This window comes from Egretta garzetta, unplaced genomic scaffold (assembly GCF_000687185.1).
Source record: "Egretta garzetta isolate BGI_Z169 unplaced genomic scaffold, ASM68718v1 scaffold271, whole genome shotgun sequence".
NCBI lineage: Eukaryota > Metazoa > Chordata > Aves > Pelecaniformes > Ardeidae > Egretta > Egretta garzetta.
Genome location: NW_009258669.1, coordinates 5,114,896 through 5,136,413, shown reverse-complemented (window position 1 = coordinate 5,136,413; position 21,518 = coordinate 5,114,896). Strand labels below are relative to the sequence as shown.

The window sequence follows — 21,518 nt, the reverse complement described above, 5'->3', positions numbered from 1 at the left end:
AGGAAATATCAAAGGTTGGTGTGTGTGTGTTTGTGCAAGTAAAAACCTATTTAAAGTCATGTATCCTTTTCAGTCTTATGCATACATGGAATTCCAATATGGACTTTCTTCTTTTTGGAGGTGGAGGGATGTTGCTAAAAATCTAAATGGAAACCAAACATTCTGCTGTTCTTTTCATATCTCAAAGAATTAGTGGATTCTAGGAACATCTTGAAAAGTCAGTGATGTTTTGAACCACCTCATCAGGTTTGTCAAAGAAATTACAGCTGTGCTGTTTTCAAACTACTGTCTTACTTGTTTCAAAGCTCCCAACCCCTATAATCCATAGGAACAGAATAAATGAAAAAGTGGAAGAGAAGAGGATTTAGGAAGATGGATGTGTATCTAGAGAAGTGAGCAAGCAGTACCATGCAAGTACTGGATGCAAAGAAAAGTACCTCACACATAATGCCACAAGGTAGAATGGGACGTATCTGAAAAATACAACATACTTTTTCCCAGAATGCAAAATTACCCTGTTGTACAGTTGTTGCATAAATGCAGCCCCCCCTTTTTTAAAAAAAAATGTATTCTGTATTACTCAATTTTAGCATTGATAATTTGTTACATAATCAATCACCGAGGCTACATTACTTTTAAATCTAGTTACTACCAGCCATTTCATAATTAGCCAGAAACAGAATTGCCCCAAAATTATCAGTGTAGCAGCATTATCATATTGCTCTGCTTGGCCTGGTTAGCCAATTTGATTATACTCTCATAGACCTTCTGGTTAATCCCCAGCAGTGATTTAGCCTGGACAACGTGCTCCGTTAATGGTGAGATATTGCTCCTCCTGTTTGAAGAGTAGCCAGTTGCAAGGTGCTAAGCCAGAACTCCATCAGGAAAAAAAGAAATAGACACAGAGGACAGAAAACACTGGCTCAGCAAAGCCAAGAACACAAGCCACCTATGACCACACTGCAAGCAACAGTAAGCCAAAAGAGACTCTCTACAAAACACAGTAATTTTCAAAGATGCCCCTGCAAGAAAGTCACACAGACCTCAAAAAGTAACTGGGGACCAAAACCATACTTTGCATTCCGGCTCTGCTCAAATAGATGCTTGTTTTTCACAGGTGCGGTCACACAAAACGTAACTGCTCATCCTTCTGTTGACCTCAGGAGTAAAATCGAAGTAAGTTCCGCAACTTCTGGCAAATGAGAACTTTTATCTTCATCACAGAGGGCACAGCAAATACTTTAATGCCACAGCCAAATTTTTATCATCCCAGGAGTGAATCTGTTCCTGTGATGGCTATATGACAGTTCTTGGAACGCTAATTCCCTTCCTAATAAGCAGTTCTTTCCCTTCAGCATCTGAAGTGTTAAGGGAAGATTCATCATCCTGCAAATTCAGTAGTGGAGAGTATACATTACAGTCTCAATTTGAAGTTCAGTTTGTGTTTTCTGGTGATAAATTTCGGCAAATACTCTATAGCATGCAATGGGCAGCGTTATGGACAATGCTGATTACCCAGAGTGACCTTCAGCTAAGGAAACACAGAAGAGAAGATAACAGAGGCTGGGGATTTCACTGGAGAGGCATAAAGGACAAAGACAGAAAAGGCAGGTATAAAAACCAAGGAGAAAGAAAAGATAGATGAGAAGGTAGAACAACTAAAGAGAGGGTAGACAAGCTATTATGTAAAGGGGCACAGAAATGCTGTATAGAGCCAGGCAGCACATGAAGGAGGAACCCTAGAAAAAAGGAGAAACTACTTTGTGGAAGGTGTCCCCTGTCAAGTAGAAAATATTCCCTCTAAAAGAAGAAAGACTTGAAGTCAGGAGTAGTTCGATAAATCTGAGGCTTACTACAGAGACATTTTCCTGGGATCTTAAGTATAAGGATCAAAATTTAAGGTTCAGTTTTTTTCCCTAAAAATTCAAGCTGCTGACAAAATGCTATACCAAGCCATGGTACACACAAGCTCCATACCAAGCCATCCTGTACGCTTCCATAGAAACAAAGGTTACTCCCATGGAAAAGAAGAAGTATCACATCACTAATAATGAAAGATTGTGTCTATGTTGTATGGAGAACACAGGCCCAAAATACCTGGCTATGGAGAGTGTGCAGGAGGGCCAAGGGAGATCTCCTGGTTTTGGCTGGGACAGTCAATTTTCTTCCTGGTAGCTGGCATAGCACTGTGGTTTGGATTTAGGACGAGAAGACTGTTGATAACTCACTGATGGTTTAGTTGTTGCTCAGCAGTGCTGACACTAGTCAACAACTTTTCAGCTTCCTCTGCTCTGCCAGGGGCACAAGAAGCTGGGAGGGGGCACAGCCAGCACAGCTGACCCCAACTGGCCAAAGGGCTGTTCCAGACCCTATGGCATCATGCTCAGTGTATGAACTGGGGGCAGTTGGCTGGCAGGGCGGGGGCAACGATCACTGCTCAGAGATGGGCTGGGCATCAGTCAGCGAGTGGTGAATGGTTGCATCACTTGTTTTTTCCTGGGTTTTGTTTCTCTCTCCCTCTCTCATTGTTTTCCTTTTCACTAAATTTATTATTATTATTTCAATTGTTATTATTATTTTATTCCAACTGTTAAACTGTTATTATCTCAACCCACAAGTTTTACTTTTGCTCTTCTGATTCTCTCCCCCATCCCACCTGAGGGGGGGGAGGGTAAGGAAGCAGCTGTGTGGTGTTTGGTTGCCAAGTGGGGCTAAACCACGACAGGAGAAAATGTTGGGTTTGTACAAACTCTAGAACAGGTATACTCTTATTCCTGTGGTAGTTCTCATTCTCCTGATGATTATTGAACATGGAATAATCCTGACCTGGTAACTCTCTGCATAATCTGCACAGATTTTGAAGATCTGAGAAGTAGTTGTTGACATTTTCTTTGATAGAGGGGGGGAAACCCCTGACATATGATTGAGAACTTGCAGCTGCAGAGAAGAGAGGAAGACATGACTCAAAGCAGAACCTTCATGCTTTGTACTCCCTTCTGCCTTCAGGTATGAACAGACTGCAATGCTTACAGCTGTCCTACCGTGGAAAGAGAAGCACTAGTTTCTCAAGCAGTGTCAGTTACAGAGCTCCCCAGTTAGCCCCTAAGTATGATTCCAACTTTTTGTATTGCACTCTCTAAGGTTTTCCTAATACTGTGTTTATTAATAGAACAAGCTCACACAGATTGTTTTAGGAAGTTTAAAAATTTTTAGCGTGTTACATGTCAGCACTGTTTCCTTTGTGACCTAAAATGTCTGCTTAGCATTTCCACTGAGAAAAAATGTTGAAACCATATTTAAATACACAATTATTTTCCCTTTTATGGAGTAAATTGAACAATTTTTCAGTAGCAGTCTATTTATGAAGATTGAAGGGTGTTACACTGAGGAAACTCCATTATTAGAGAGCACTTATCAGACACAAAACTGTTAGAAGGGAAAAATACACAGCTGCGTTTCTGCAGGATACATGATGTTGGCAAATCAACGAAATTGAATGGCCAAAGAGGACATGACACATTCATTTTCTTGGTAAAAGTAGGCTTTATAAAGGTGATGACTAGCTGCTTTGTATTAAAAGAAATTAGCCAAACTCAATGCAATTTAGTACATTTCAAAGCATGTCAGATTGGTTACGCAACAGTTACCTGCATCACAGCAGCCTTTTTGCCATTTTTTTTTTTTTTTGCTTGTAATGGAAAGAAAAAAAACCACAACCCTACCCTTGAAAGAAAACACTGTAGGCATTTTATGCTCCTGAAACACATGTAGCTACATGAGAAATCGTCTCCTTCCCTCCACTGTGCTCAAATAGCTGTTAAAGTGACATGTACCTCCTTGTCAAGGTGCGCACGTTGGTAAGCACATACTTCATTTCAAGAATCCTCTTTCCCGTTGCCTTCGCTTGTTTTTTGCTTCTGCCTCATTTTGTATACATAAAGTTAGGCCATGGCTAAGTGTCTTCAGAAATCCTGCCTGTGCTTGTATTTTTCAACAGGTTTAGACTGATACCTGTATCTGCAGATATCATAAAACACATCAGTGGTCTGTAAGGACATCAAAGGCTTCACAACCATTTTGAATGGTACTGAATAGAGCTGATACCAGCTAGGAGCTAGGAATCAAGGCAAGTGTGCATATTGGTGCTTCTTACCACACAACATGCTTGAAGGCTCAAATATGACAGACATAAATTCAGAATTACATTTCAGGGACCAAAAACTTCAGTGAGTTACACTCACTGTTGCAGTAAAAGCAAAGCTACTGTTTTTCTTTACTGGAGGTACCCTAAAACCAAGAATCATGAATGCTGATTTATAAGCCTGTTGCCTCTAGAAATTCAGTCTGGGCAAACATATGAATTGCCTATGCCGAACAGTCAAGTCTTGTCCAACAAGTGCTTTTGTCCTGGACGTGTCTGAGTGCCAAGCTTAAGGCTGTGACATAGGAGCAAGACTCAGAATTTCACGTAACAGCTAAACCAACCCTCCTGATTCTATTAATGTGGTGAGCACAAGTCACATTCTGTCCCTGTACTTTGAAAACAAGAAAAGAGTGATATGGTATTTTACCCAGATCAAGCTGCCACAGGCAATTTTTACTTGCAGCCAACTCATTAGCAATTTGAATAATAATAATAATAAAAAAACGTATAGCAGCAGTATTAGACTGCTGTATGATGGTGTTTACATCCACTGAAAGGGTGCCATGATTTGAAGGAAGATGTAGATGGCTTTTTTTTTCTCTATTGAAAAAGCTGAAAGAATAAATGGCACTTTGTGATTTTAACTTTCCTTTAGAAACACTTTTTGAAAGATAAAGACAGAAATAGACTTCTAAATGAAGCCCTCCATAAATACTGAAATTTGGACATTTCTACTTTATTTTATTAATTTTTTGCAATTGAGAACATTAATTGCTGACTTTAGTTTATCTGCATTTTTTGGCAATTTCTACATTCCATTTTCAGTATTTTCTTTCCTCAAATTTTTGTCCACAACTTGTCAAACTGTGGGGAGATGAAGTGCTGGAGGTAAAGAGCAAATTATCTTTATCCCATCAAAAGAAAATCTGAAAATACAGTTTTATCCAACTCCTTAGAATCGGATTTGCTTTTAAAACACAGATGCCACCAGTTCTTGATTCAATGAAGACCTTACCTTCTTGTGCCCCTGCTGGAGATATGGATTACATCTTCTAAAACAAAACCAGACAAATGGTTTATTCACATTTTGCTACCACCTCTCCTCCTGTACAGGTGAGGGAATGCTGCCATTATATGCTGCTCTCAAATCTGCTAACAACCACCATTTAGCTGAAAAATTTAATGTGTGACCTCTTCTCCTTGGGTATCATTGGAAAGGTGAATAGTTTGAAAGCGATGACTGCTAGCCCTGAGTTATACCAACAAAAATCTTAGAGCACAGCAAGAACTTGCAAAGACAGGCTTCATTTACACCATATACATTGATTATGTTTGTAGCTGAAGGCGTGTATCCAGCTGAATGACCACCTCAGATGGAACAAGCAGCAAGGACATTAGCTTACATACTCGCTTTGAACTTGTTGCTAAATTCAGAAGAGCTAAGAAAATCACATAATTTGATTCTTATAAATTCTACACAATCTGTAAAATGCACTGCACATCTCAAGTATTACAGACAGGACCCAGAGCCAGATCAACTTGTGTGCATCCCAAAGTGTATCTGCCAAAAGGAACGAACATAGCTGGAGCCTTGCTGAAGAATGTAGCACTCGCATCAACGCTAGATCTAAAAGCTCTGTTCTAACACAACCCAAAGTCAAGTCTGATCTATAAGGCAGCCTGTGAAACAACACAGGCAGATAACTGCAATGTTTTCCAGCAGGCCTCACATCTCAAAGTTTCCTGCCTGGTCTGTTGTCAGTTACTGCACATCAAGGCTTGCCTTGTAAGAGGCACGGGTAAGAAGCCAAGTAACTCTTCACTGGGTGGGAACATTACATGGAGTCTGTCTGTCTTCAGTAACATTTATCATCTTGAAATTAGCTTTCCTCTTTAAAAATGGAGAAAAAGAGAGTCAGAAAAACAATGTACAAAGAAGTCATTAAGTTTGTATCGGGAATAATAGAGTGAATAAGAATTTTTCATGTTCCAGAAAATTAAAAACTTTCCACAGCAAGTCAGTATTTTGTAGTTTTCAGTGTTATATCCTGCTAAAGCCACCTATTGATCACTCATTTGACCTAAAGATTGAGTACCTAGATTTAAGATCCAAATGAAAAACAGAAATACATTAACAGTACACTTATAGTTAAAAAGGTTAGAAGAGATTTTTTCCACCCCACATTCACTTACATTTTTGCATGGGCAAAAATAGCAACTGAACAAAGCAGAGCATTACTTCTTTTGGAAGGTAAAGCAAGTATACATGAAGAATCAAAACATGTTCATTCTAACTGATGGGAAAAGGACCAGAAAAAGAATAGCCTAAAGCAAACGGTTTTTTCAATGCTGTAAGTTGACAGCATTCTTTCTCAGCCTGCTTAAAGTTACAGTCTCAACTCTGGCATAGACTAGAACTCTGAAACTCTCAGCAGTGAAAACAAGAGTGTTTGACACAAGTTAATATTCTAGCACATCTAGTGCCATTCTGAGAACTCACTATCTTCCCTCTCGCAGAATACATACAGGCACATCCTCCATTTCATATGACAAAATGCCTTCCCTAAAATTTTATTCCTAGAAAAACATTATTGCTCAATTTCACTGATAAATCTACAAGCATTGGTCTCCAATGTAAACTTAGTTACTGCTTCAATGCAACCGTGATGGAATAGTTGGCTTCAGTTGAGTTTAATACCTTTGAAAAGGTTGGGTTTATGTATTAAAAGTTGGCATTAAAAATGTGACTGGACAAGAGCCTGCATGATCCGGTCTGAAGTCAACATTGTCCTTGCAGGAATTGGGACTACATGACCTGCCAAGATCCTTTCCAATCTGGTGAATTCTCTGATATGGCCCTCTTCATAGTTGTAGAAACTTTAAAAATACAAACCAAGAATTGAGTATTTTACCCAAGTTCTTCCACGTAGTTCAATTCAACATGTTCTTGCACTTAGGAAAGTTGAGGAACTTTAAAAAGCCACTCTGAAGTCTATACAATAAAATATAGCACACAAATCGAAATTTCTTAACATGCCTCTTCAGTGAACTACTTCAAAATATTTACAGTGAATTATCATTTTATTTCATTGCTTCCATTCTATACACTAAATTTGCAATTAACAATATTTCAAAATAAAACCAGTTCCCAAGTTCACTATACTTTCCATTTCAACAGTTATGCATTTAAAATACATGAAAGTTAGATTAATAGTAGCAAAGTAGACCTGCAAATGATTTAGTCAGAACTAATGAAAAGCAACACCTTTTCATCATCTTTCCATGACTACTTCCTGTGATTACTACACAATGATTAATGATTAAAATGCACATCAATTTACAGTATTCACAAAGATAGACTTGCCACATGAAAGTGTGAAAAAGGCAGCAGCCTCTCACATAATTTAAAAGCGACTCTCCACATGCTTGTTTTATTTGCTACAAATCATCCCCCTCCCCCCAATTTTCATGATATTTACTGAGGAAACCAAGAAGGACTAAGTTATTTAGAATGATCAGAACTCATTTTCAGACTGAAAGTCTTGATTTACTAGGGGAAGAGGGTAAAAATGGTACATTTCAGTAGTTCACTTGCACATAAACAGACTTAATTCTGCTCCACGGATTATCTAATCCAGCAGACACTTTAAGTGAAGGACACCAGTGCTAAATATTAAGTAGATAATTGTGTACATACCTCTCTGATCTAACAAAAGAGAAACTCTAGAAATAGCCAATTGATTTTTTACGTTTTCTATACACTTTGAACACAGATACTACATATAAGATTATTCTGCTCTTATACAAAGTAGCAGTGTAAAACTAAACCCTGAAGTTATGAGCGGAAACTTGACTAAAAATGGCACTTACACATGCACACTTCAGTTTCTAATTTGCTTTATTCACACATTGTAGCTACTGTAAGCCTTGCAAACAAACTGCAAGACAGCCACATCTGCATTCTGTGCAACATTGCCCAAACCCAAGTTTTTGTTATTTTTACAAAGCAAAAGATTCCTCTTTCTTGTCTTCCGCCACACTGCAGCAAAGTAAGAAGGCTTCCATGTGCCTGTAAATGACGACATTTGTGCCTACTTAAGTTACTTTTACAGTTTCTATTTTCCTCACAGCTCCATTAACAGTGAAGTTGAAAACATTTTTAAAAGACCAGTAAACCCATCAGTCTCCCACTTGCATGTTCTTACAACTTCTGAAAATAAATTCCTTTGAACTGGCTAGCAGTCCAAATGAGTATCAGATGTGATGTTTATAAAGCAGATATTAAGAATTCATATCCATTCCACAAGTCAGTTAACTGGTAAGAGGAAAAGTAAATCCTCACTCCAACTGTCTTTGAAATCCGATTCCCTTCTGCATGACTGCACGTTATATACTCAGTTTGTGTCTATAATTTTAAATTTAAACAGTACTTTTTTAATTACACTTAGGCATCTATATCCCCATTTTTAAAAGAAGTTCTTTTACAGTGTAAGGAGAATCCAGAGTGGATTCTTCATTTTCTAAGCCATTTTAAACAGTAACTAGGTTAGTAAGTCAATCATGTCCACAGTGCTAGATCCACACCTGAACAGATTAAGAAACATTTTGAAGCAGTGTTGAGTAAATGATTTTGGTAAGCTGTAAAACTGCCACATGCAAGGTATACTGTACCACAACAGCTCCAAATCCTTTATAAAAACCTAGCATTCCTTCTTCCCGTTTTATAGTATTTATGCAGTCTCTCATTCCCTCATACTGAGTATTGATTGGAAGCACTTCATAGCCAAGGTCTGTATTGTCAATTATTGTGCGTGTCCCTTGAATATGAAGGCGGTGTAAAACTGTCTCCAGTGGGTAAAGCATGACATCAGCACAAAGGCTAGCAGCAAAGCTAGCAATAAGTTCTGGAAAATACGCATCCAGCATGCTCTGCACAGAAGTGGAACTCTCAGTTGGAAGGTTGTGGGAATTATCCCTTTTCAGAACAAATAAAACAAGCTTCTGGACGATGGAGCTGATGACATAGTGAAGAACTCCATGTAGAGCAGTTGGAAAAATCAAGACCATCAGAGGAAGGAGACGCTTGCTATGGGGTACTCCCATGCCTACAACTCTGCCGATTCCTTCTTTCACGCAGTCCAGGATGCCAGGATTATCTCGAATTATTTCGCTCTACAACCACAAAGGAATAGTTACAACTTGTGCTGCCCATTTCATAACCATGCTGACATCCACTTTGACATTTTATGAGTGCTGAACTTTGTAAGAGTTTAACATGTGCACGCTATTGCATCTACACAGCTATATTGATATAAATTCTTTAACAGTCCTGATAGCATTCAAGTAAACTTTCTTTTAAAAAAAGAACCCATCTTAAAGAGTCTTTATTTAATGTACGTTCCCATTATTTGTGTTCCTAACAAAGAAATTAAACTTTCAGCCTATGGCTGAAGGTACCAGTCTGCAAAACAGTCATGTACTGAAAATGCCTACTTCCGGAGCAAAATGTGAGGCAGAATTCATCTAATTTAAAAGTCCTTTTCTTTAAGGACTATTAACTCTAGTCCTTGAACTTGAACATGCATAATAGAGACTTCCATAACTAAAGTTGAGTTGAAAGATAATTTTTAATTTGGATTTAATCAGTTCAGCTCTGAATGTTTCTGTTTCATTATCTGCATCTAGAATAGCACTCTTTACTCATGCTGCCTCTTATAAAAAAGAGAATTGTTTTGTTCATGTAGTGAAAATAAAGAATTCACCTAGTAATTATTTACTTTGCTATACTCAACTGTGACAGCAGGATTAAGCTAAAGACATTGTTTCCCCTTTTAATGCTTATACAAACTCAGTGTTTTATCATCTCTGCTACACCCAAAATTCAGGATTTGGGAGTTCTTCTCAGTGCCCGAGTCTCTGAGCCCATGCTGGATGTGTCCTAACCTCATGCCAGGATAAACTACCAGACCATTCCTCAGTACTCTGGGGAAGGACTAACAGCCTGCAAAGCCTTCATGGTCAGTCTGTGCAGAAGAGAAACTAGTTCAAATACTTGAGAATATAACATTGTTCCAGACTAAGTTCAGCATCCTAACCGCTACTGAATCCCCTTCTCCCCCACATCATTATAGTCACTGCACTTCAAAACTGTGCTTGCTTTTGTCACACGCGCCACCATGTGGTTCAAAATGTTAAAGACAAAACCAGTAACGGGACAGTTACAAATTTCTACCATTTACAGTTATTTTGGTGAAATATATTTACTTGGAGAACTGTGTCAAATTAATACTGTTGAACAGTATGGTTTAGCAGAATTGAGACAATCAAAAGTTAATATAAAACTGTTAGTAGCAAATCCCACAATCTTTAACTTTCATAGTTTGTTATCAGTCATTTTCCTCTTGCAGCACAGGAATATAATGTAAAACTGGTAAGTCAAGTTGCCCCCCTCCACCGATTAATACAGCGTAAATAAAATCTTCACAAATGCTACCATTACCTCTGTTATATTTCTAATAAGAAAGCTCATGATAATGTTTCCAGGAACTGGAGGATACGTTTCGTACAGCATATATACAGCTATTCAGTAAAATACTTGCACACAGCTGAACCTGCTGAGCCTAGAACACTCAGATCTCAGTGGAGTTCTTTTCATAAGCAATGTTTTACAGAGATGATCACCTGTCTAAAAGGCTGGGGGAGATGCTGTTTTGGCTTTTTGATTGTTTTCCTATTAGGCTGCTTTCTAGCAAAGAAACTTTATTACTTATTTTGCAAAGAAAAGACAGGCTGGAAATCATGTTCTCTTTTATTGATAAATACGTTCCCATGTCCAACAACACAGACAACATTCTTTCAGACAAAAATACAGGCAGTAAGATACCTGAATAAAACATTCCATTCCGTGGCCTGCTATGAACTCAAAAAACATAACAGCCTTCTACCACTGTTTCTATTCCCAGGATTATGGCATGCTCAGGGCAAAGCCGTTCCTCAGCACATAAAAGAGCTTCCTAAGTCAGCTTCCCGGTATGAGACCAATTAAATCTTCCCAAGGCTTCCACAAACTCAGGGATCCACTCAGGCTGGATTTATGGAATATTATTTTCAAAATAATTCAACAGGAGAGAGGAAGAGGGTTTCTTAAATACAGAGCAACCTTAGAGAATGTGAACTTGCTGTTGGGAGTCTATCTACATGCCCCCATGTACAGATGTTTAATCTCACCTGTTCTGTTAGGCCACAACGTGGCCAGTTCAGACAGAACAGCCTTCCTAGTACCCTCTGGCTTCTTTAAGTTTGGATTCTCTGCACAGAGCAGAATCCTGTTCCTTAAGAGTACCTGCCTGTAAAGTACATGCTGAAACTAAGAAACTTGAAATCAGCCTTGTTTGCCTTTTCTGCAAAGAAAAAACACCATTTTGTAGACATACACCAGCAGCTTAACTGTAGGTTTAAACAGCTGGATTTAAATACCTTGACAATACTTAAAACATGTCTATGTTATGAATGAAAACTATTATTTTGATGACTGAATGACATGAGAGTGACTATCCTGCACTGCCCTCCACATGACAGCTCACTTTACCGTAAGAATTGAATTAGCTGCACAAAGATACTATCATGTTAATTAAGAGCAACTCATTATGTAGAGATAGTTGGAAGAATTACCCTGGACCACTTCTGCATAGCTAAACCCTGTCTCTTTCTCCAGAAAGCGATGCAACAACTCACTGAAAGACAACCTGCAATACAGTACCATGGATTGCCCTGTACAGTTACAGAACACGTTAAGCTGTATCTTAAGTGACAGGTTCAGATATTTATTTTCATGGCTAAGGAAGAATTAGATGACAATTTAAAAGCAAAAAGTCAACTGAATGAAAGCAGTCCTGAAATAGTAGTGTTCAGTATTTTAGCAAAACAAAGCTGAATTACTGGAAAAGGTTTATATTTGTTATAGGGAAAGCAGTTACTGAAACTTGCCTAGCAAGCCTTTCAAAACCTTTACATGAGAAAAACTTCTTTGTGGTTTATCTGCTAGAACATATAGATGTAACGTCCTTATTTCACAGACAATATATTCCAACTATCTATAAAGTGTTCTTTCTAATTCTAGATTTATATTTAAGATAGTACAGCTAATATACCCATCATACTAAATATCTTTTATCGCAGTTAATAAGTCATACAGCCTCAAGCAAAACAAATGCATAAACCTGAATCCAAAGCCAAAGACTCACTTCTCCACATAATGTAATCTCTAAAGAGAACAGTAATTTTTTAAGTGTTGTAAATACACGTAAATTACCTGTACAGTTTCAATCAGGCTCGCAGAATAAAAAGGCATTGCTATCACATGTGTTAAACTGTAGAAATTAACAAGATAAGAATTAAGGTCATGACAATACTGTAGTTTTAGCCAAATATGCACCTGAAAGTTGATAAAGTTATCTACCAAGTCACGGTTGAGGGAAAATTAACCATAACTGAATTACGAAAATGCACAACAACAAGTTGAGATAAACTTCAGACTGAAGTCCTGTTAAATTCTATCTCCACGTGACCAGACTGATTCAGGTCTCTCAGATATCGTAATTTAATTACTAACAGAATCTGATTTTTTTTAAACTAGTCAGGTTCCATACAGACACAGGAATCTAGTAAGAGAAAACAATCTGTGAAAGTGGTGTATGCAACCAAGATTGTTGAAAAAAATAAAAATTTGAAAATTTAGCACCCTGACAAGTAACCTGACAAAATTTAGCACTATTAGCACCCTGACAAGTAACCATTAGCTGTTGATTAAGCTAATGTACATGTAGTAGTTTTATTAATGTTTAGATAAAACAGAAGGGAATAACATGTTATACTTACCCTTTTAGTAGAAGGTGTCCACCTATCTGCTTGAGGTTCCATTTATGAGAAAGCTCCCTAAGAAAACAAGCATTTACTTTAACATGGGTAAGAATGCCTTATTCTCAAGCATTTCTTCCATGGGTGTCAACATCCAGTTTTCATATTGGTGTTTCACTATGTTGTAGGATTTCCCACAGTGGAAAGACAACAGCTACACATTTAACAAACAGTACTTAACTTTTAGAAGTTATTTGGGCCTCTTAGACACTATCAGAAAAGTTTTAAATTATTAATAAGGTGTCTGTATCAGCTTTCGCATTTTGCATTTATTTTGCATCCTTACGTACTACCTCTTATAGGCATTTTCAGGGAATATTGGATTATTTTAAAATGGCAATAGTTTTCCTTTATGAACATACATTTTTTTATTATGTCTTGGTCTGGTTATGCTTTTCCTGTTCTTTGAGGTTATGTTTACACAGAAGTTTATCCTGAAAACCTAAATTACATTCTGACTCAGTTAGACAAGAGCAAATCAAGTACAATGGGTCAGACTAGAAGCTGCATAGTAATTCTGTACAGACTTAACTCTAGTCTTAGGGCTTATGACCAGTCTTAAGCATATCCTGGTAAAACAAAAGAAAACCCATGTGTTTAACACACAGGTGACTAAAAAAAATATCCCCTTAAAGTAGTATTTTCTAGTTACACACTTCAAAATATGAACAGTAAGTGTTAACTACACTCCACTTGACAGAAAACATAATCCCACTTAGCTCAAGGTATTATTCAAATGCCAAATATATTTAGCATACAATTGGTAAATACTCCAGCTATGAGGTAAAGATATTTGTCTGACATGTTAGACACACTAGGCTATGCACTTTTAATAACAGGCTATAAAGTGTTCTGCTTCAGTTCTTGTCCAGGAATCACAATCACCCACTGCCTGTAGTTACAACAACTCTAACTGAGGAAAGGAAACTCTTTACTCTTTCTGAAGAACTGTGTGTTACTAGTACTTATCGCTTTCCTAAATACGTAGGTCAGTCACTAAAGTGGGAGGGTAGATCATTTACTGTATTTTGGACACTTGGATCACATCCACTAAGCCGTAACGCTTAAAAGATGTGGAAAATGAAACCAGCCAAACTAAGGTGCGAAAGCCTAACCTGTCAATCCACTAGGTGGTAACTATTCCTGTGGTGGAAGAACAATTAATGAAGTGGGTTTGTCTATTACGGAACCACACTCAATTTGCCACAAAAATGGTAATACCCATTTACAGGCCCCTTTCCTAAAACAGGGGGATTCTTTTATGATATTATGATATAGAATTGGAATTGACATCTCACTTCCTTGCGTCCTATGGAGTTTGATAATGTAGTTAAATAACCTTTTGAATCAGATTTAGCACTTATAGCACTGCTGCTATAAGCAATAACCTTCACCTTCATTTAAGTACGAAATGCTATTGATGAATGCCACAACCTGCAAAGACATTTATTACTATGCATGCATGCATCATAATAGTAATTTGATTCAGTCTGCCCACGCTTCTTATCTTTAAAACCAGGTCAGCTTCCATATTCCCTAAGTACTTGGTCTCTGTCCACACATCAGAAATAGGCGCTTGTCTCTTCTGAAAGCTAACATGATTCTCAAGCCCACTGGTCCATTCAAACCTAACCAGCCTTAAACCAAACTACTTGCCCGCCTCCCTAATCTATTTTCCAAGACCAGTCTCTATCATTTTACTGGCTTCAATGTGCACCCTGCAACTGTTAAGTATCTTTTCCTAACTTTTTATTATCTCACAGTGTCCTTGCAATTGACTAGAAGTTTTAGTTACTTTACATAATAAACTCTCTCACACAACCTGTTTACTCTTAAAACATCTGTAACAAAACTGACAATACATATTATTGAAGTTGTCAGCCCTTACTCTGGACCATTATAAAACAGTTCTGGACCATTATAAAACAAAACATTAATAAAAAGTCTTCAGACAACAATTCTCTCAGACTCGTATCTCAAAGCAGAAAGACATCACAATATTTTACCATAATCCTGGAGTTACAGATCAGCTTAAGAAGTAGGCAGAGTCACAAATCTAAATAAAAAATTATTACTGAACTACTACAGCCAAAAATGGACACAGTGATATTGAATAGAGTGAATATCTCTTTAAATAAAGTCACTCATTTTCAGTTGTAACCTCTTTATTATGGGAATACTGAACAATGTACATATAGTTGTTGGTAAAGGAGAACAGAAGACAAAGCTGACAGCCACATAGACTCTTATTTACCAAGTCTTCTCATTTATTAATGCAGGCCATTCTGTTCTCTCACCTATCAAAGACAGTGAAAATGTTCAGCAAGGTGTCAGTGTTGGCTCATTAGCTGTGTAAGTTTTCTGTATTTACATTAATGAAACTGGGACTTTTTACTTTAGACATGGTATTCGCTAGTACCACACAATACAAACCAAAATACAGAAAGAAATTTATTAATTCTTTTATTGCAGTAGAATTACACTGAAGACCAATTTGCTGCACCATTGCCATACTCAGACCAGTAGGCAGACAAACCAAACATACAAAGCTCCCAGAAAGAGTGTCTCACTATTTATTAATAACAAGGTTGTCTTTTGCCAAGACAACCACACTGTGCTGAAAACGCTTACTCAATGTCTGACTGTTCTAATCAAGTAAAATTATTCAAACAGCCTTACATTCTAACACTTTGAATGTAAGTCAACAACTGATCTTCAATTTGTTAGAAGCAGTAAAGAAACCCATGCAATACCTTGGCAAAGGTGTAAATTCACTGATGATGCCTTCCGTTCCCAGTGTTATGCCCTGAACAATGAAAGTGCTGCCCATTCCTTTCCAGAGAGCTCTTGGACCCTGTGTTTTGAAATATGCAACACATTCTGACCCATGCAACATAAAACTCAAAAATATTTTCATCTTACTAATTTTTATGAAATTTCAGCCAATTCAGACTGCACACGGCTACAATTCTACCATTAAACTTCACCATCGCCAAATTCAGGGGACAACTAACTTTTCAACTCTGAAGAAACTTTTGCTCTTCAGTAATTTCAAACAGTTGTCAACAGTTTTGGAGGCATATCTCTCATTGTTAATACTATGTACTATAAATGTAACACCATTTTCTATGGACAAAATTAGCTCAAAAAGTTAAAGCACATCTGTAGAAAATACGGAAAGTCTTTTCTTACTGTCTTCTGATCTGAGTTTCAGGATTGCCTGTGCAGAACTGGAAATTCACATAAAACTATCTTTGGAAGTAGTCATTTGGATAATCTCTTTATCCTCATAAAAATTAATTATTTTTTTAGAATCCTAATGAAAAAATTAGTTTCAGGGACCTTTTGTTTTCTAATGTCTGCAAATTGTCCCCACTAAATACTATACTATTTAAAAAAAAATTACAATGATTTTCTTGAAACATTTCTGCAACCATAAAAATAACAAATCCTTACAATGGCCATGTTTTTAACTACTGGTTACATAAAGAGTTAAAGATGTCAATGTATATATGTGCTATAGTAACCTTCACTGCTCAGGTACAGCCTGACACCAAGTACTGACCTGTGTTTTATTGATGCTGTACATGATATTGACAATAGTAAATGGAGTGAGATGGTAATTCCGAGCATGATAGTTAACCTGTTAAAAATATAAATAATGGTAGTTTTATAAACACAATTGCAGATGTTACAACTCTAAAAGAAAAAGCACTTCTAAATGAAGGACTGTATCTCTGTAAAGGTCAGCTAAAGTGACAAAAATATGAATCAATTATCACTCAAGTTTTGGGAAACACACAGAACTTTTAAGTATTTGTATGCTGAAAATGTAAACAATAAAGCAAGCATGAGCCAGAAAATACTGGAAACAAAGCATCCTGCTTGTAAATGGGGATCTGGAAGTTGCTCTGCAGACTCCGAAACACTTACCTGCTGTAATTAATTTTCCACTGCCCAAACAAAAATTAATAAGAATGTTCAAGATTAAGTTAAATTTCATAATGGAAAACATGTACGCTGCAAATAAAAAACTGTTAATGTAGCAGCATCTCCCTAAGAATTGTAAAGCTTCCTTATACTCTACAGGGTATGAAAACTCAGAAGTATCACAGTACACAGGAGCTCTAACTGGAAGAGGTAATATAAAAGACATACCTGACACTGACGACGTAGAACAATACAAGGATGTGCCAATACATTTTCTGTGAATAGGCTTTAAAAGAAAAATATATTTAAAGCATGGAAAGCCATCATAAATGTATTGGAAAAGGCTTGTTATTTTTCTTTAACAACATTAGATCGGTATTTGGAAAAACAATTATCTACTCTCTACTGTAAAAACTATCTAGTGAATTAATGAGGCATTTTGGATGACTACCTGATAGCCTGCCAACACTAGAAAGAAGCAAGCATCAAAAAACCTGGCACATATATTCACTATGAAAAAGTCCACCTCTCTCTCTCTCGTATGTATGTGTTTTTATAGGCAAAACAACATACCACATTTCTTAAACTTAATATGCTGGAACAAAACAGGCCAGAGCCAGAATTATGGAAGGATTAATTTAGAGTTTTATGTTAAATCCATGTAGCACATTATTAATCAAGACTCCCCTTAGTAGGGCCAGGGGATTGGTACTAACAGCTGACACTTTTTTTCATCAGAAAACGCTACTACCCAAAGCCAACTCTCCCTCCACCCCCAAAAATGGTATTTCAATCAAACCTTCATAGGAAAGTTCTCTCAGTTCTAAAGTAGGACTCCTGGTCACAGCCACGTAGAGGAACTTTCTATCTCAAAGTGTCTGAGCAATCAGAGTACTTACCTGTATATGGTTCAAACCTGGGAAATGCAAAACCTCCAGTCTTTCTCTAAGCAACCCAAGCAACAGCTCTGACCACCAACCTACAGGATCATCTAGGGTAGGTCTCTTACAGGGACTTTACTCTGCATAAACGGTAGTAATTGGCACAGAAAAGTACTGAGCCTGGAGTTTCATAATTATTAAGCTAATCAGCAGCTTGCTACTACCAAAAGAGGTGAAGCTTTCCCATACTCCAGCTGCTATCTATTAAATCTCCTGGCAGCCAGTTCAACTAACATCACAAAAACTAACCTTCTCTTTTGGGTGTTTTCTGCAAGATTTCTGACTTGAACCGTGTGTGTCCGACAAGTGATCTGATACAAATGCAAAACCAGAAGCAGCGAGTATTGCTTTCAGCAACGATACAACATTTATCATCCCTCCTTCCTCAAACCATAAACTCATTTTAGCCCTAGAGGCCATGGTGCTCAGGACATGGAAAACTTTGTTGTGCTTGATTAAATCAAAGCATATAATTCAGAAGGACAACTGAACCACTCTAACATATCTCTGGTCCTGAAGGAGATCAAGATGTTCCTGCCCTATAGCTCCACTCCTTTGCTGGTACTTTGCTGAGTACTCTCCTGAGATCATTCAGCTTGGTAAGGTTGGAAAGAAATCAAACAACTCTTTACATGTTTGGAGTGGGCTAGTTCTTCCCCCTCTCCCCCGCCAATTCTATTTTAACAAATTGAACACATGAGCAAGTTGAACCAGTGCAAGGGAAGCAGTGGGAGAAGAGGGACAGGCAGTTTCACAAGACAGGATGATCTAATTTAAGCAACTCATTACTTGCAGAAAATGGCCATTCCTAGTCCTTCTTTATCCCTTCCCTCTCTGGTCCAGTTAGCTGGTGTCTGCTGGCTTTCACAGCTAGTCAACTCCCAGGTAAATCAACTTAACTGAAACAGCAAAAAATAATCCAGCTCCTTCATTGACTTTGTCTTCCATAAGTCAAACTCATTAAAAGAGATGCTGATGGGCATCAAGGATGATAACAAGGGGGTAAGGAGCAGGACAGGCTGGTGGTCAAGTAAAAGATCCTCCTCTTTACAAAGTAGTATGCTATAAGAACCTCAAGTGACATAGCTTCCCGTATTGGTCTAACTGGGTAAATGACACAAGTACTCTCATGTTCTGAAAAGAGAAGCACTTTTCTCTGAGAAGTCTCACATTCAGGTCAACAAGGAGTAAAACTTTTTTTAGTCTTAACCTTTTCAAGACAAAAAAAATCCACCTCCCACCCTTTCACAAGTGGCACCACTGCATTTGACCATGAAAAACCTCCTCAGGTGAGAGTAACTGAGCAGGAATCCTACAAAAAATCCCAAGCTTATTACGTTCCTTACACTTGACAATTTAAACTCTGAAAAATGTCATTAAGCATGTCAAAGTCCACCACTTTCTCAAGAATACAATAATTGGTGTCACCGTAATGAAGAATAAAATGGTTATCTGACCACTTGTCTAGATCAACATTACTATTCCAGGATACTTTGATAATATACTTGAAGACATTTTCACCTTTTTAGGAAACATTTGCATTACTTAAAAATATTAATGAAACTGGCAAATGTACAAACAGTTTTCTGGTGTTATTTTCAGATAGGCTACACATTTCCTGGGCATACTGTATGAAAAACTATATCTTACATTCACTGCTAAGTAATTTTGAGAAACACTTCAGTTAAAAGAGAACAGAAACCCACATGGATTTCGGCTAGTAGGTTTCTAAAGGCAATTTCAACTCCTAAGTCTACTGGCATAAAAACACAACACAAAAGTGTACATAGGGATGATAAGACAACTACAGCTTTACTACATCATTATCACTGAAAATTATTATACAACTCTTACCTTGCAAGACCAATACCAAAGCCTGCAAATCTGTTCAACTGCTCTGAAAAAAAATGAGCACAGATTATACAGCAGTGATAATCATAAAGCAGGAGGAAAATGCCATGCAGACGATCTGAAAAACGATTTTATACTCTACTTGCTTCAGAAAATTACAAGTGCTAAACCACAACATTTATGGCAGCTCAGCAAGAGAAGATATAAAAAAATCACTCCCAGGAATATTAGCACTTTGGATTGCATTTGAGTTTGTACATACTTCATAAAATAAAATTATTCTTGTCTTAAAGCCACTAAGGTTGGGGGCGGGGGAGAGAGGGGGGAGAAGATACAAAGTGAACAGTAGAATAGAGAATATTTTAATATCTAAAAAAAAAATCTAACTCCAACCACTGAACAAGTCAGCATGCATGACAGATTACACTAATTCTGAAACATAAATTTAGATATCAGAGGTGAAATGAATTTTAAAAACAAAATCAGCAGAAGAGAGAAACTTGGGAAAAGAAACACAAAAGGCTGATGACATAACAAACACCACCATGTCAATTTTCAAGTCAGTTGTTTACCTCCACTCCTTTGTAAAAATCTAGTCACTAGAGAACTGTTAAAATTGGAACAAGAGTAATGGGTTCAGTTCTCTGTTGTCTGTTACCAGACACTTATACACTGAGAATTACCAGAAGAGATTTTACGACAGGTATCAGAACTTTAAAGGCAACTGAAAATTAATGCTCAGCCCTACAATCTACACAGTGCAAGCAGGCTGTTAGCATGGGTAATGCCAGTAACTTCAGTGGAGCTCTACACAGATGTGACAGCCCTCCAAAGAGGAATGATAAGACTCCCTCCACTTGCAGAAGCTGGACTCAGTGATACAGTAACTCTTTATCAGTCCTCCAGAATGAAGAATCATACCCTCTGTTAGTAGTTTTTTTTTCCCCCCCAAAAGGGTAGAGTCCAAGAACCTAAGAATATTTAAGTCATGTTTTAAGTAGTGCTTGCATGGATGGTCTGGCTAAGGGTTGTACTCATCATAAGATCTGAACAAAAAACTGAACTACACGTTGGGGGGGGGGGCGGAAACCCTCACCCATAAATAAAACTAAATTTAAAATAAATTAGTCTTTCATAAAACTGATACTCAAGTGTGTATAAGCTGCGCCAGAACATCCTTTTAATTAAAGGAGACAATGTTCAGGAGCCTAGATTTAGCACGTCTCTCTTAATTCACCTCAACTTCAAAATGGCATAAAATGATACTGTATTTATGAGGGTTTCTGGTCAGTTTCCCCGCCATTACTGGGAAGAGACTTGAGCATGGCTGCTTCCTCAAATTCTACCGGTTCCACGGCTCCTTCACCAGCACGCACAGAGGGGTGTTCTACTTCAGCAGCTCATGCCGTACCACTTGCACTTTTTCAACATAACAAAAAATCTTGCAGAAGAGAGAGTCTGAAGCATCAGCGGTGACTCAGTAACAAAATGTGCTGAGAGACCCAAGGGTACTTCTTGCCCTTACAGAAGAGGGAGCATTTCTGCCGGATACTGTTTACACGGGCAACGGGGAGCTGGCCACACGCTGCTTTAATAGGAGCTGCGGGGTGGGGGCTGGCACTCTCAGTCGGACTCGCGTCTGGCTGCGTGGGGCTCCGCAGCGAAGCGGGTGCAGGAGCGCAACAGGCGGCGGAGCAGGCTCTCCTTCTCCTAAAGGGCTTTTCTCCCGGCGCTTC

The 21,518-nt window shown here is 37.9% G+C and overlaps 1 protein-coding gene across 1 annotated transcript in view; it reads right to left on the bottom strand.

Moving 5' to 3' along the window:
- Nucleotides 1–8,024: 8,024 nt before the first annotated feature.
- SLC25A46 (solute carrier family 25 member 46) overlaps nucleotides 8,025–21,518 on the bottom strand; it is a 15,127-nt gene continuing 1,633 nt past the window's right edge. Inside the window, exons 3-9 of the mRNA XM_009648676.2 lie at nucleotides 19,786–19,831; nucleotides 17,219–17,276; nucleotides 16,626–16,703; nucleotides 15,814–15,914; nucleotides 13,022–13,078; nucleotides 12,456–12,513; nucleotides 8,025–9,316 (exon numbers count right to left, since the gene is read on the bottom strand). Coding sequence (XP_009646971.2) covers nucleotides 8,738–9,316; nucleotides 12,456–12,513; nucleotides 13,022–13,078; nucleotides 15,814–15,914; nucleotides 16,626–16,703; nucleotides 17,219–17,276; nucleotides 19,786–19,831 — 977 coding nt within the window. The 3' untranslated portion in view covers nucleotides 8,025–8,737. The remainder of the gene's footprint in view (nucleotides 9,317–12,455; nucleotides 12,514–13,021; nucleotides 13,079–15,813; nucleotides 15,915–16,625; nucleotides 16,704–17,218; nucleotides 17,277–19,785; nucleotides 19,832–21,518) is intronic.